This window comes from Dicentrarchus labrax, unplaced genomic scaffold (assembly GCF_905237075.1).
Source record: "Dicentrarchus labrax unplaced genomic scaffold, dlabrax2021, whole genome shotgun sequence".
Classification (NCBI taxonomy): domain Eukaryota; kingdom Metazoa; phylum Chordata; class Actinopteri; family Moronidae; genus Dicentrarchus; species Dicentrarchus labrax.
This window is the reverse complement of record NW_026136701.1, coordinates 26,392,797-26,409,013: the sequence shown is the minus strand read 5'-3', so window position 1 is coordinate 26,409,013 and position 16,217 is coordinate 26,392,797. Positions and strand designations below refer to the sequence as shown.

Here is a 16,217-nt window from a genome sequence, read left to right as displayed (position 1 = left end):
TGTAATGCACAATAAGAAACCCTACCTCTCCCAGAAATGTACTTTTGTAGAATGCAGTAAAGCCTGAAAACTCTTTCTCCTAAAAGAGAGCAAACTCTACCGGAGCAGATTGTTTCTGGAGGGCCAGAGCTCACTGATTACTGTACAGAAACACAACTTCATCAGTGATTTGGGTGAAACTGCATCATATTTTATGAAGGAAATATCGTCTGGTTTTCCCACTGACGTCCTCCGGCTGCTCTACCTACCTTAACTCTTACTGCTAATGTAGCTGCTGTTAGCTGAGTCCTAATGTAGCTGCCACAGTGGCAAACCAGGCTGGTTCTGGCTAACCCCTCAAGACACACAAACAATTTGTATTCAAAATATTCAACTAAACAACAAAAATGCATGTTCAGTCAGAAAGATTGGGCCAAAGATGGGTCCCTTTGTAGCTGTAGAGGAGCGTGAGGTGGAGGCTATCAGTCGCTCTGCTGATAAAGCAGTGGAGGACAGTGAGAAGATCTTCACTCAGCTGATCCGTCTCATCCAGAAAAGAAGCTCCGATGTGAAGCAGCAGGTCAGATCATATTTTATGAAGGAAATATCGTCTGGTTTTCCCACTGACGTCCTCAGGCTGCTCTACCTACCTCAACTCTGACTGCTAATGTAGCTGTCATCAGCGTGCAACCAAACAGACCTTAACAGTCTACCAGTGGACACAACCTCAAAAAAACCACAAAAAAGAAGATTGACTAGTGAGCATTCAGCATTTGACATTCAGTGATGCTGGATGCCCATACAGCCACATAATAACCCCCACACATTACAAATTATGTTAAAAGTCTGCAAGCAATGTGTGTCCATCCATTAGGCTACTACAATAGCATCAACAACAGAAGCAGCAACAGACAACGCCATTTTTAAAAAAGGTCAGATAGTCAGCATCTACATGTCATCACAAATATTGGATATGAAACAACTTCCCACTGATGTTTTCCTCCAGCAGCTGTCAGCTTGAATCCAATCCAGTGAAGATGAGATGAATCCACTGTAGTCCATATGAAATTTCACTCCAACATTGAACACTACAAACTCCACCACCATCGTCTTCATCATGGTTGCTTCCAGCTACCTGCATGGAGCTAGCTGCTGCTCCAAGTAAACAATTTCACCAGTTTGGTTCGTAGAGCTAACAGCAGGACTCTGTCAGACATGGAGGGTTGAGTTGTTGAGTGAGAAGAAGTTTGTGAGGGAGATTCTTCCTCTGCTCTCTGGACTTTTTCACACTTTTATTGGAACAAAATACAGCAAGTTAAACAGAAATACAGCAAAAGCTTTAAAATCTCCCAGTGTTACGACCCGGCTCGATTTGGAGAGCAGTAACATACAATTGGAATTGGAAAAGAGATGGAATGCGACAATTGACAGGTTCAGGTTTAAATCAGGTGTTTTAATTAACTAAGGAGAGTGGGCTTGCACAATGAAATATAACAAAGGAGAGGCTATACAGGTGCTGACAAATAACTAGTACACAAAATGAAAATGACTGAATCACACTAAAGAACAAAAAGAGATCAGCACCCCATAAGCTTACAAACTAGTGAACAAAAAACAAACTAGCAATTATTGAGCAACTTAAAAGGTCACAAAGATTACAAAGGCACTGGCTGAATCCACTCAGATAACAGCCAGGCAACACTAAAAAGTACAGACACTCTAAACTAACACAATGGTGTGCAACCAACAGCGAGGCGGACTGATCACTAGTTCACAGCCGCCCTGAACTGTGGACACACAAGCTATTTAAGTGCAGCTGGGGTTGATTGAAGACTCATGATTGGTAGCTTCAGTGGTATCGCAGCCACACCAATCACAGATGCCAGGGGACAGCAACCAGGAAGTAGGCGGTCTCTGCTCCAGAAGGACCAATCCTCAACAGGGAATCATACATGGAACACCACAATGAATATACACTAAATGACAGCCAGCGGCGGCCGTAACAATGCCTTCGCACATCCAAATTGATTCAGAGTGGCTGGTGGGGCCTTTTGTCAGGGTACTAAGGGGGTGGATTCAGCGTCAATATAAACAGGCAACATTGGCAGGCCAGGCAAACAAACAGTCACAGTAGCAAACCAGGCTGGTTCTGGCTAACCCCTCAAGACACACAAACAATTTGTATTCAAAATATTCAACTAAAAAACAAAAATGCATGTTCAGTCAGAAAGATTGGGCCAAAGATGGGCCCCTTTGTAACTGTAGAGGACCGTGGGCCTAGGGCAGCCTTTGCCCCCCTGCTTGCTTTGAATCTGACCTGTGGCCCTTTGCTGCGTGTCATCCCCTCTCTCTGCCCACCTTTCCTGTCTGTCTTCAGCTGTCACTATTATAAAGGGAATAAAAGCCCCCAAAAAAGATTCGACCCAGTCAGACATCATTCAATGATGCTTTCAGAAATAAAGCCAAACAAATACAGATTAAAACAAAAATGTACAGCCGTTGCCACAGCAGCAGATGAATTTGAAAACATCCTTCTAGTGTGAAACTCTGCACATAACCGACATCATTCTGCACAATGAACGTCAAATACCACACTGTAGGAACAACAAGAAAAACTTAATGACTAACATTAGTGTCAGAGAAGTCAAACTATTAATGTACAATAACAAACCCTATCTCTCCCAAAAATCTACTCTTTGTGGAATGCAGTAAAGCCTGAAAACACTTCCTCCTTCCTGAAACTCTTGCCATCTTGATCCAAAGCCAGAATCAGCTGGGCATCCTCAGCAGTTTTACACCTGTCTCAGGGCTTCAATGACGGTAATTACTTAACTGTACTGAAAAGTTCAGGTTCAGGGTTTTCCTCTACAACAATGTAAGGATTTGATGGACTTGTTGTCATTTCAATATTCAATATTTTTTTGTTTCTGTGAAAATTCACTTCTGATATAGTTCACAGTGTACAACAAAAACACTTATGTTCCAGTAAAGAGCTACACAATCCAACTGGGTTTGGTTTACTGGAGTTTGTTCTAACGGGAGGGACGTGCCCATTTGGTATTAAACAATCTATTATATGTAGGGAATGTAAATGCCCTGATATTACATTTATTTCACATATGTAGTGTCTAATGTCAGCATAGCAATTCTTCAGCCTCACTGGATGACAGAGTCAGTGTTGTCTTCATGGGAGAGAGAAGGACACTTGTTGAGGTAAACTAGAGGTTGGAAAGAGAGGCTGCACATGCTCCAACTCAATGCAGATGATGCCGAAGAGGTGGAAGAGGTGGATTACACGTATTTTCTTCTTTCTTTCTGTCTTTCTGTCCTTCTTAAGAACTATTTACTAACTAATATTAAGTATGAATACTATTAAAGTCAGTTGTGAGCTGAGTGTCAGATTTCTAAGTGAAACTATTAATGGACATGAACAAACCCTACCTCTCCGAGAAATGTACTCTAGTGGAATGCAGTAAAGCCTGAAAACTCTTTCTCCTGAAACAGAACAAACTCTGCCTTATTAAAATATGTCTATGTTCCCTCCCCCTCGCATATCTGCAGGTGTAAACAACACAGTGTGAAATGCAGGAGCTGATTAACCTCATTCAATGCAGCAAGTGAACAAGAGCAGAAGGAGTAGAGATTTCAAACTCACTTAAATCTTTTCCTCTTGCCATCTTGATCCAAAGCCAGAATCAACTGGGCCTCCTCAGCAGTTTTACACGTCTCAGACCTTCAGTGACGTATTTACCTAATTGTACCATACAGTGTAACTCTGTGGAAGCATCTGCATTAATTTTTATCATCCATATGTCTCCAGCAATTTAACCCTGCGACACATATGATGACAGATGGACTGAAAAAATGACTTTAAATTTCAATGTGTAACATTTTGGAGGCTCTATTAGCAGAAATGGAAAATATTCATATTCATATATTCATAAGTATGTTTACATTAGTGTGATCACCTGTACATAAAAATGGTTGTGTTTTTGCTACATTACAATGAGACATTTTTATCTGCAGATGTGGCAGATCACCATGTTGAATCCGCCATTTTTCTACAGTAGCATAGAACAGACAGACGAAACACTGACTCTATTTAGGGCTGGTTTGCGGCCACCATAGTTTTTCAAACATCACACTGTAGAAACATTAAAAACTGATTTATGACTGGAGGGGATTATAGTCCAACCTAGTTCGTATGTTTATTTTCTTATTAACACCTCTTAATGGAAATGAAGGTTTTTCACCAGGCCGTAAGGAAGGGAAACAAAGATCACAAAACCAAATAATCAATTGAAAAATATTAAGCATTATTTTTTATTCTTCTTGAATAAAATATTAACACAACAATAACAATAAAATATGTTGTGAGCTGAATGTGAGATTTCTAAGTGAAACTATAAATGCAAAAGACAAATCTACCTCTCCCAGAAATGTACTTGTGGAATGCAGTAAAGCCTGAAAACTCTTCCTCCTTCCTGAAACAGCTCAAGCTCTACCCAATCAAAAATATTTCTTTGCTCCCTCCCCTTCACAAAACTGCAGTTATAAGGACAGAGGATGGGTGTAAACAACACAGTTTGAAATGCCGGAGCTAACTAACTTCATTTACTACAGCGTATAAAGGAGAGGAGAAGGAGCGATTGTTTTTGTCTGTCAGAGCACAGAGATTGTTTCTGTTCAGAGAAATTATTTCACAGTCACTATCACTGACGGATGAAATGGCACAACGTGGAAATCAACTGGACCGAGAAAGATTCTGCTGTTCGATCTGTCTGGATCTACTGAAGGATCCGGTGACTATTCCCTGTGGACACAGCTACTGCATGAACTGTATTAAAACCTGCTGGGAGGTAGAGGATCAGATGCATATCCACAGCTGCCCTCAGTGTAGGCAGACCTTCACACCGAGACCTGTCCTGATGAAAAACACCATGTTAGCAGATTTAGTGGAGGAGCTGAAGAAGACTGGACTCCAAGCTGCTCCTGTTGATCACTGCTATGCTGGACCTGAAGATGTGGCCTGTCATTTCTGCACTGAAAAAAAACTGAAAGCCATCAAGTCCTGTCTGGTCTGTTTGGCCTCTTACTGTGAGACACACCTGCAGGCTCACTTTGAATCACCTACCTTTAAGAAACACAAGCTGGTGGATCCCTCCAAGAAGCTCCAGGAGAACATCTGCTCTCGTCACGATGAGGTGATGAAGATGTTCTGCCGTACCGATCAGCAGTGTATCTGTTATCTCTGCTCTGTGGATGAACATAAAGGCCACGACACAGTCTCAGCTGCAGCAGAAAGGACTGAGAGGCAGAGAGAGCTCGAGGTGAGTCGACAAAACATCCAGCAGAGAATCCAGGACAGAGAGAAAGATGTGAAGGAGCTTCAACAGCAGGTGGAGGCTATCAATAGCTCTGCTGATAAAGCAGTGGAGGACAGTGAGAAGATCTTCACTGAGTTGATCCGTCTCATGGAGAAAAGAAGCTCTGATGTGAAGCAGCAGGTCAGATCCCAGCAGGAAACTGAAGTGAGTCGAGTCAAAGAGCTTCAGGAGAAGCTGGAGCAGGAGATCACTGAGCTGAAGAGGAAAGACGCTGAGATGAAGAAGCTGTCACACACAGAGGACCACAACCAGTTTCTACACAACTACCCCTCACTGTCAGCACTCAGTGAATCTACATCCAGCATCAATATTCGTCCTCTGAGGTACTTTGAGGATGTGACAGTGGCTGTTTCAGAGCTCAGAGATAAACTACAGGACGTTCTGAAATGGACAAACGTCTCACTGACAGTGACTGAAGTGGATGTTTTACTGCCACAACCAGAGCCCAAGATCAGAGCTGGAGTCACAACGTATTCAGTGCCCACGACCGGAGTTGGAGTCGCATCGTGTTCAAGGTCCACGACCGGAGTTGGAGTCGCATCGTGTTCAAGGCCCACGACCGGAGTTGGAGTCGCATCGTGTTCAAGGTCCACGACCGGAGTTGGAGGCGCATCGTGTTCAAGGCCCACGACCGGAGTTGGAGGCGCATCGTGTTCAAGGCCCACGACCGGAGTTGGAGGCGCATCGTGTTCAAGGCCCACGACCGGAGTTGGAGTCTCATCGTATTCAGTGCCCACGAGCGTAGTTGGAGTCTCATCGTATTCAGTGCCCACGAGCGTAGTTGGAGTCTCATCATATTCAAGGCCGACGACCGTAGTTGGAGTCTCATCGTATTCAAGGCGCACGACCGGAGCTGGAGTTGCATCGTATTCAGTGCCGACGACCGGAGTTGGAGGCGCATCATATTCAGTGCCCACGACCGTAGTTGGAGTCTCATCGTATTCAAGGCCCACGACCGGAGTCGGAATCAGAAGGTATTCAAATACAAATACATTTCCAGCAAACAGGAAATACTGATTTTTAATTCTTCGATTTTTAATTCTTCTTTTGTCTTAATGTTTGTTTTTGAGAGCTGATTGCTGTGGTGTTTCTTCACTGCACAGAGATCACCTGTTAATCAAACATTGTGGGCGGTACTTTGACATCTTCTCATTAGTTGTTCTGTAAATGTTTGAGTGTCTTTAGGTGGCTCTCCTTCCTGTGTCTGTTTAGCCATGGAGGCTATCACTGCTCATGATGACTGTTGTTTACCTGAACTGATATTTCTCTGCATGAAAATGTAAACTCTTCTGAGCTCAAAAGGTGTATTTGTATGTTGTTTCTCTTTCATGCACAAGTGTTAAAACAGAAAGCACCAGACCTTCCTTTATCATAGATATTTTGTTCTCACTCTGAAAATGTGTAAAGAAATCTTTACATTACATACAATTACAGAATTACATTTACATGTATTTCTTTGTCAGACTAAATGTTGTTGTTATCCAAATCAATATAGAAATGGGGAACTATGAGGGATTATAAAAATGTAATTATCATAATTAATGAGTAACTCTTTCATTATTTCCTTGTACATAGCTGAGATTCTGCTCCAACAAACTGATTGTGTGGATGAAGTGAATCTGTACATGAACTCATTGAACAAGAGTCACTGAACAGACTTTACTGATGGCATGTGTGAACAAACTGAAGCTTTACATCATGAATAAACAAACATGAACAAAGTATTTTCTTCTTGTCTTCATTCAAGGGTCTCATACAAAGCTGATGGAGAAACTGTGAAACTAATCTGAGAGTATAACTGAGGCAGTTTTCCTCCTGAAACACCACAAAGTTCAGAGTTCATGTTCAGAGCAGGAGAGCATTTGTCAGTCAGTCTCTGTCCTTTCCACTTTCACCAGCTTTCATTCACCTTTTACAGTACAGAAGGACTAAAGGAATGATGTTATAATCATGACAATATACATATGAAATGTAGCTTTCAGTTCAATAAGAATCAGCAGGAATTAACAAGTGAAACCAATAACATTTTCAGTCTCATTTTAAATCATTAATACACAATCATTTATGGTTAGTGGAGATTTATGATGTTCCAAAGACGTTTCCTTAGTTGACACTCAACCAGAGAGAAGCTCAGGTTTTAAAAGGTCAAATATTTTAGTTTCAACAACAAATGGAAAATGTGCAGCCTACGTCAGTTCCTCCCAAAAAATCATGAAATGAATATATTATTTTTTATATTTGGTTATATACATATTTTCATGTTCTATAATCAGAATTCAAGAAGTCAGGGGGATTTTAACCTCAAGTCCAAAATCTCCCATTCCCAAATGCTGTTTACAACATTTTACAACCTGTAAAGTCGAAGCTCTTTTCTACTATCTTTCCGACATGCCCTGAATGCAGCATCAGTGTTGAATGTGAAAACTGATTCACAACACAAGAGGGCGCCTTCATCCTGCTAACCAGGGATGTAGTGGAGGTTAAAGCACCTCAACTCACTTTGTCTACAGTTTTAGTTAAGAACATGTTTTCAGGCTGATAGACACTTATAGTAAAAGTGCATTGTGTCATACATCATGGTAAATGGTGTCAGACCACTAACAGTATAGATACAATCTCTCTGTGAATATAAAGTGTCCATCAGTCATAGTTTCCAACATATTTCAACCTACTGACAGTTTGTACAGGGGATCCAGTGAAGGTCAAAGGTTGCGGATCAGGTTTTAACTGAGGCATCACTCTATATGAAGAAACAAAGTGCAGATTGGCGACCTGTTTTCATTTTAGTTTTAGTCTAGTCTTTGTGTCAAACTGTCATTTTAGTTTTTATTAGTTTGAGTCACATTTATACTCTTTTAAGTCTAGTCAAGTTTCAGTCAACTAAAAGTCTGAGCATTTTAGTCTTTTTTTAGTCAGAATTATCCATGACTATTTCAGTCTAGTTTTAGTCAATGAAAATTGTATTTTAGTCTCTTTTTAGTAATGCAATTATATTTAACCCAGTTAATATAGTACAAGTACCTAGTATAGTATAGACAAAACCAACATTTTCTTTAAGTCAACCATTTCACAAGTCAAACAAGGTTAACTTATTATTATATTATTGTTACCTTATAGACTCAAGAATACATTCAATTCCAGACACGGAAGAAATGGACAAACGTCTCACTGACAGTGACTGAAGTGGATGTTTTACTGCCACAACCAGAGCCCAAGACCAGAGCTGGATTCTTACAGTATTCACGTCAAATCACACTGGATCAAAACACAGCACACACACAGCTGTTATTATCAGAAGGGAACAGGAAAGCAACAGTAATGAGGGAAGAACAGTCTTATTCTAGTCACCCAGACAGATTCACTGATTGGTTTCAGGTCCTCAGTAGAGAGAGTCTGACTGGACGTTGTTACTGGGAGGTGGAGTGGAAGGGGGAAATAGCTGAAGCAGCAGTCGCATACAAGGCTATTAGGAGAGCAGATTGGTGTAGTGAAAGTGGATTTGGACTCAATGATAAATCTTGGGCGTTAACATGTCGTAAAAACAGTTGTAACTTTTGGTTCAACGATGTGAACATTCCTGTCTCAGGTCCTCAGTCCTCTAGAGTTGGAGTGTATCTGGATCACAGTGCAGGTATTCTGTCCTTCTTCAGCATCTCTGAAACCATGACTCTCCTCCACAGAGTCCAGACCGCAGTCACTCAGCCTCTCTATGCTGGACTTCGGTTTTATTACTGTTCTTTTGGAGACACAGCTGAGTTATGTAAACTCAAATAGGCAGAAGTAATTTACAGGTCCAGTGTTGGAGGATGTATTAGCAGAAATGGAACATGATATTCATAGGTATGTTTTCATTCATATATAATCACCTGAAAAACCACCATAATTTCCTCTTTGTGCTTCCTGTTTGTGGACTTCAATTCTGCTTTTAATACCATCATCCTCGCTCTGTTACAGGACAAGCTCTCCCAGCTCTCTGTGCCTGACTCCACCTGCAGGTGGATCACAGACTTCCTGCAGCATGTAAAGCTTGGGGAAAATGTCTCTGACTCTCAGTCCTCTCAGACACAAACTCTTTGAAACACTTCCCTCTGGCAGGAGGCTGCGGTCCATCAGGACCAAAACCTCACATCACAAAAACAGTTTCTTTCCGTCTGCAGCTGGCCTCATTACCAAGGCCCGGATCCACCACTGACACTGACTCTTAAACCCAGCCTGTATATACAGTATGCATTACATTAATGCACTCCTGTTTTCTGTACAGTTTTCTTATCTTTATTTATTTCGATTTTTAGACTTTTGTGTGATTTTTGTGTGATTTGTATATTTGTATAGTTTATGCACCAATGCACTAAGACAAATTCCTCGTAGGTGTAAAAACTTACTTGGCAATAAACCTAATTCTGATTCTGATTCTGAAGGGGAGGGTGAAGCGAAGGAGTTTCAATCTGCAACTGCACTGCGAAAAGACCACTACATTTTACACACTGGACATTTAAGGGACTGTGGGTTAAATTCTGAGTTTGAATCCATGAACTGCTTTTGTCTTCATGTTTGTTGCTGAGAGCTGATTGTTGTGGTGTTCCTCACTGCACAGAGATCACCTGTCAATCAAACACTGTGGGCGGTACTTTGACATCTTCTCATTAGTTGTTCTGTTTAGCCATGGAGGCTATCACTGCTCATGATGACTGTTGTTTACCTGAACTGATATTTCTCTGCGTGTAAATGGAAACCCAATCTTGTTGGGTATTTGTACTGATGTATTTGTGTGTTGTTGTTTCTCTTCCACTGTATAGATCTTAAGAGAGAATGCGCCATACCTTCCTGTATTGTACATATTTTGTTCTCACTTTGTACATTTGTAAATAAATGTGTAATTACATTTACATTTATTTGTTTGGGGGGCCAAATGTTGTTGTTGTTATTTCTCACCTTAATATTCAGTAATGTGTTAAATCTTAATGTCAACAGTAGCTATCACTGTCAGATAAATGTAATGGAATAAAAAGTGGAGTAGTAGTAGAAAATGGTCATACTCAAGTAAAGTTCGAGTACCTGAAACCTACTTAAGTACAGTGCTTGAGTAAATGTGCTTTCTTAGGTTTCACCTGTACACATGACCTTGTTACCTGCCAGCTCAGCTGCTCCCTGTTACTCATTAGCCTCAGTGTAGATAGTGGACTGCTGACTCTCTCTGTTGCTCAGTGCAGCTTTGTTAACATTTTCCCAGCTTGTTCTTGTTGTAATGACCCTCTGTCTGTTTTACCACCTGCCTGACATTCAGCTTAGCAGTGTTTAAGGTTTTGAGGAACTCAGTTCAATTTGTCTACAGACAGAGGCTGAAAAGAGCTGCTCAGCTATAGGCAGTATGAGAAAAATAGTGTGTTTGAACATTAAAACATCTAAACCTATTGTAGTAGAGCCACGTAATACAATTATGAACCTGAAAAGGGGCATAATATGTGTCTAATATGTCTATGTTTTGAGGAACTCAGTTTAATTTGTATATACAAACCCCAAATTTAACAGTACAGAGAGTTCAGACCAGTTCAGATCACAGAAGACTTTTGTCATAATTTTCAGAGTCTGGGACAAAGCAGTCAAGTCTGCACAGAATCTGCTATAACAGCTTTCAAACATACTCTCTCTCTTTTCATACTAAAAAAACAGGACCCACTTGTAGTCGGAGGACCTTGGAGACTAGTCTGAGTTCGTCTCATGGAGGAAAGAAGCTTGACGTCTGACAGAAACTCATTTTGAGTGAATAAGTTAAGAAGTTAAAAATACATTTCATCGTTTAAATGTCATGTGATAGCTTTGTTAAAAAATATAATTCAAATGTAATGTTGTTATTTAGTTAAAATGATACATTAGATATTTTGGAATATATTAAGATATTCATGGTAACTGTGGTACTAAAAATGAAGCTCAGCGTAAGTTCAGTCAGGAAGAACAGGGCCTCGTCTCAGGTCATCACAACTCTACCGGCACTAAACTTCACCTGGATCGCTTCAAAGCAAGAGAACCAACGCCGTTCAAGAAAATCTAATGTAACATCTCTCACAAACTAAGCATTGTTTACATTTTCACAGCATCCACGAGGGATCTATTACTGTAAAACCTATAATATTGGCACAGCTTTTCTGAACATCAACTTCAAAGGAGGTTCAGTGACCGTAAGTTCTGTCATAGCAGCTGGTTTAGATGATGGCCTGATCTCTTCAGGATGGGCATTCAATCAATCAGTATGTGACTCAGCTTTTACAAGGAGGATGTTTTAACTGAAGCTTCATTGTAAATGAGGAAGAAAAGTTCAGATTCACAGCGCTGCTCCTCTCTCTGGACTGAATCAACGCTTGATAACTCCTCCTCCATCTTCCTGCTTTCAAACACAGCGAGCTCAACTCTGTCCATATACAGTATTTCCTTGTTTCTTTGTTGCCATGGTTTCCTCAAAAAGAGTTGAGCTAACTTATCAAGTTCTACATTGTAAGAATTAATTATTTAACATCAACTTTTAAAAAATAACTGAGTTATTACAACAATGAGTTTTTGAGTTAGGTTTAATACATAGGGTTGAGTGACTCCACATTTTTTGGAGGATTAAATCTACTTTTTATATTAACGTGCTGTTTTACAGTGTGTGATTTGGCGTTACAAATAAAAGTTACACATAAACAAACACCACTACACAAGGATATATAACAACTCTGTGGCATTGTTCTACTATCAGTGACATATACATGATACCAATTTATCTGTGGTAAACTAACAGTGGTCAATATGTTGCTTTAGCCAATTTATCTGTAGCTTTGAGAATGAACATATTCAAATCTTCTTGACACTTTTTCCAAATAATAATGAAACACTTACTGACAATACTATTATCTTACATACTGTGTTCATACTTACAGACTTTGTACACAACTAATTATTAAATATTACTAAACAGCAGTAAGGGTCACAGCATCTAAACACTGAAAGCTGTTCTTACTCTTAATGATACAGGGTAACATAGACTACACAATAGTTTAAAAAATGTCAGTTTTATAGTTTCATGTTGTGAAAATGAGAAGCCACCGATAATGTTTGATTTACAGGTGATCTCTGTGCAGTAATTAAATGCCACAACAATCAGCTCCCAGCCACAAACATAAAGAAAAATTAAGTTCAAGAATTCAATCCACTGTCCCTTAAATGACTTCTGTCTATTTAAGTTTACAGAACTCAGCAGTGTCTCCATCAACACAATAAAACCGAAGTCCAGCATGAAGAGGCAGAGTGAATGTGGTCTGGACTCTGTGGAGGAGAGTCATGGTTTCAGAGACGCTGTAGAAGGACAGAATACCTGCACTGTGATCCAGATACACTCCAACTCTGGAGGACAGAGGACCTGAGAAAGGAGTTTTGACATTGTTAAACCAAAATATGTAACTGTTATTGTCACAATATAATGCCCAAGATTTGTCATTGAGTCCAAAGATACATTTATTCAAGCTCCCTGTTCTGCTGATATTCTTGTATGTGACTGCTACATGAACTCCTATCCCTCTCCACTCCACCTCCCAGTAACAACGTCCAGTCAGACTCTCTCTACTCAGGACCTGATAACAAGTAGTGAATCTGTCTGGATGACTAGGATAAGACTGTTTTTGGCTCATTACTGTTGCTTTTCTGTTCCCCTCTGATAATAACAGCTGTGTGTTTGTTGTGTTTGGATCCAGTGTGAGTTCACGTGAATATATTAGGAATCCATCTCTGGTCTTGGGCTCTGGTTGTGGCAGTAAAACATCCACTTCAGTCACTGTCAGTGAGACGTTTGTCCATTTGTCCCTCAGAACGTCCTGTAGTTTATCTCTGAGCTCTGACACAGCCGCTGTCACATCCTCAAAGTACCTCAGAGGACAGATATTGATGCTGGATGTAGATTCACTGAGTGCTGACAGTGAGGGGTAGTTGTGTAGAAACTGGGTGTGGTCCTCTGTGTGTGACAGCTTCTTCATCTCAGCGTCTTTCCTCTTCAGCTCAGTGATCTCCTGCTCCAGCTTCTCCTGAAGCTCTTTGACTTGACTCACTTCAGTTTCCTGCTGGGATCTGACCTGCTGCTTCACATCAGAGCTTCTTTTCTCCATGAGACGGATCAGCTGAGTGAACATCTTCTTACTGTCCTTCACCACTTTATCAGCAGAGTGATTGATAGCCTCCACCTCCCATTGAAGCACCTTCACATCTTTCTCTCTGTCCTGGATTCTCTGCTGGATGTTTTGTCGACTCACCTCGAGCTCTCTCTGCCTCTCAGTCCTTTCTGCTGCAGCTGAGACTGTGTCGTGGCCTTTATGCTCTTCCATGAAACAGAGATAACAGATACACTGCTGATCAGTACGGCAGAACATCTTCATCACCTCGTCATGACGAGAGCAGATGTTCTCCTGGAGCTTCTTGGAGGGGTCCACCAGCTTGTGTTTTTTAAATAATTCATAATGAGGCTGGAGGTGTTTCTCACAATAAGAGGACAAACAGACCAGACAGGACTTTATGGCTTTCAGTTTTCTCCCAGTGCAGAAATCACAGGCCACATCTTCAGGTCCAGCATAGCAGAGATCAGCAGGAGCAGAATGGAGCTCTGTCTTCTTCAGTTCCTCCACTAAATCTGCTAACATGGTGTTTTTCACCAGGACAGGCCTCGGTGTGAAGGTCTGCCTACACTGAGGGCAGCTGTGGATTCTCCTTTCATCCTCTTTATCCCAGTGGGTTTTAATACAGTTCATGCAGTAGCTGTGTCCACAGGGAATAGTCACCGGATCCTTCAGTAGATCCAGACAGATCGAACAAGAGAAGGTTTCCCGGTCAAGCTGAACTCCTTTCTGTGCCATTTCACCTCTCAGTGACAACGACTGTCTGTGTGAGTTTCACTTCCTCAGAATTGAAACTAGTTTGAAGGGAGGTAACAAGGAAATACTATATATGGTCAGAGTTGAGCTTGCTGTGGTAGAAATCAGGAATAGGAGAAGACGTTTTTAAATGTAAAACACTTTTCTCAGGCTTTCGTAATGGCTTCATATTTCTTCCTCAAATTCTTATGCTGGTTAAAAACAGTTGACTGAAAATAGATAGTTATCAAACTAAACTGTCATAGCATTCTTAAATTGATATATTATCGCTATCTCACTAATTTGAAATTGAAATAATGTAGGCCAAACTAAAGTAACTAAGTAGGGCAATAACTTTTGCTTTTTTAATTCACGAGGCAACCCAAAGCTGTCTGGAAAGGTGTCAAACACAGGTGTATCACAAAGAGCCATTTTATCACCTTTGTTGTTTTCTTCATAAATCAATGAATTTAAATCCAACACTCACACTTAAACTTCCCACAGCGTGCTGAAGATACGACAATAGTTGTTCTTCTCTGTGAGGGGGACTCTATAAAAGGTCACATTTTAATCATGTAGTTCCTCTGCAGCAGTGGTGGTAAATATTAGTGAAACCACAGAACTTCTCTTATCCAGCAACACAAAGACACTCCTGATAGATTTCAACCTTTGACCTTCACTGGATCCCCTGTAGAAACTGTCAGTAGGTTGAAATATGTCGGAAACTATGACTGATGGACACTTTATAGTCACACAGAGATTGTATCTATACTGTTAGTGGTCTGACACCATTTACCATGATGTATGACACAATGCACTTTTACTATAAAGGTTTCTATCAGCCTGAAAACATGTTCTTAACTAAAACTGTAGACAGAGTGAGTTGAGGTGCTTTAACCTCCACTACATCCCTGGTTAGCAGGATGAAGGCGCCCTCTTGTGTTGTGAATCAGTTTTCACATTTAACACTGATGCTTTGTTCTCAGGAGTGAACCCAATGTGTGATCCTGAGAGCTAGAGTGTATCGTCCATAGGTGAAATAGCTGCTAAAGGGCTGGTAAATACTAATAGGTTAATGGACTGTACTTGTGTAGCGCCTTTCTAGTCTTCTGACCACTCAAAGCACTTTTTCCACTACAGCCACATTCGGCCCTTTTCACACACATTCACACAGTGATGTCAAAGCCCATCGAACAGAAACTAACTCATTCAGTATCTTGCTCAAGGACACTTTGACATGCAACGGAGGAGCCAGGCATCGAACCAACAACCTTCCAATTCGTGGACGACCCGCTCTATTTCAGGCTCTACTGCTTTACTAATGATTTACTAATTTACAGCAAACTGAGAAAATGTAATTAGTTTGCATTGAGTATGTCTGAACCCAATTGTTACTACACTACAGTGTAGGTTTAGCTAGGAATAGCTAGCAGCAATAGCAAACTCTTATGGTAACTCTATGAGGGCTTAAAATCAATATTCTCTAATTATTTCACCATAAAGTACTTGTTTGCAAGTATAGCTGGATGTCTACTGCGGTGGAAGACTAGTGGTACTGAATGTACAGACTTTGGGACATTTTTAGACTGAAATCGAAAATTTGCATATTGGCCAAAAATATATGCTGAAATATTAATGTTGCACAATTAGGAATAATTGCCTCCAGTACTGTGCCTCACACGGGGCACCATTTTACCTCTTTTTTATTAAATTAGAGGACTGCTGCCTGCTGTGTTAAAATACATGTCACATCATTTCCTGCTCCTAAATTCTGATAAAACTGAGATGCTGCTCATTGGCCCTGCTCTACATAAACACCAGTTTGATCAAGCAACAGTAACTCTCAATGACTGTGTGATTGAACAATAACATCTAAAATAGAAACAAAATACTAGAGATGAATTCAACAACATCAGAAGGCACTAATAGTAGAAACAGTTGTAGTAGTAGTGACAGTAGCAGTACAGTTTGAAGCAGTGTG

General features: G+C 40.6%; 2 protein-coding genes and 1 long non-coding RNA gene across 18 annotated transcripts in view; 1 reads left to right on the top strand and 2 right to left on the bottom strand.

Moving 5' to 3' along the window:
* The window catches only part of LOC127370753 (uncharacterized), a 54,173-nt gene that overhangs the window by 17,651 nt on the left and 20,305 nt on the right, over window positions 1-16,217 (bottom strand). The gene's annotated exons all lie outside the window — the stretch shown is intronic.
* Window positions 4,570-9,155, top strand: LOC127370579 (E3 ubiquitin/ISG15 ligase TRIM25-like). Of its 16 annotated transcripts, none has more exons than XM_051412847.1 (3): window positions 4,570-5,881; window positions 5,918-5,953; window positions 6,062-7,088. In XM_051412847.1, exons 1-3 carry the CDS (start codon window positions 4,707-4,709, stop codon window positions 6,381-6,383), a joined length of 1,533 nt encoding a protein of 510 aa, XP_051268807.1. In that variant the 5' UTR covers window positions 4,570-4,706; the 3' UTR covers window positions 6,384-7,088. The 16 variants fall into 16 exon arrangements, with proteins under 16 accessions (XP_051268807.1, XP_051268772.1, XP_051268746.1 ...); XM_051412812.1 differs by having other exon boundaries at window positions 6,026-7,088; XM_051412786.1 differs by having other exon boundaries at window positions 5,990-7,088.
* Window positions 11,938-14,253, bottom strand: LOC127370571 (tripartite motif-containing protein 16-like). Its single transcript, XM_051412745.1, has one exon. It carries the CDS (start codon window positions 14,237-14,239, stop codon window positions 12,575-12,577), a length of 1,665 nt encoding a protein of 554 aa, XP_051268705.1. The 5' UTR covers window positions 14,240-14,253; the 3' UTR covers window positions 11,938-12,574.

Bases quoted from the DNA above. Each gene is read 5' to 3' on its own strand.
- LOC127370579 (XM_051412884.1), top strand. From the start codon at position 4,707: ATGGCACAACGTGGAAATCAACTGGACCGAGAAAGATTCTGCTGTTCG. The intron at 5,763-8,516 runs GTCTCACTGACA...CAGACACGGAAG, and splicing joins ACGTTCTGAAATGGACAAAC to AAATGGACAAACGTCTCACT.
- LOC127370571 (XM_051412745.1), bottom strand. From the start codon at position 14,239: ATGGCACAGAAAGGAGTTCAGCTTGACCGGGAAACCTTCTCTTGTTCG.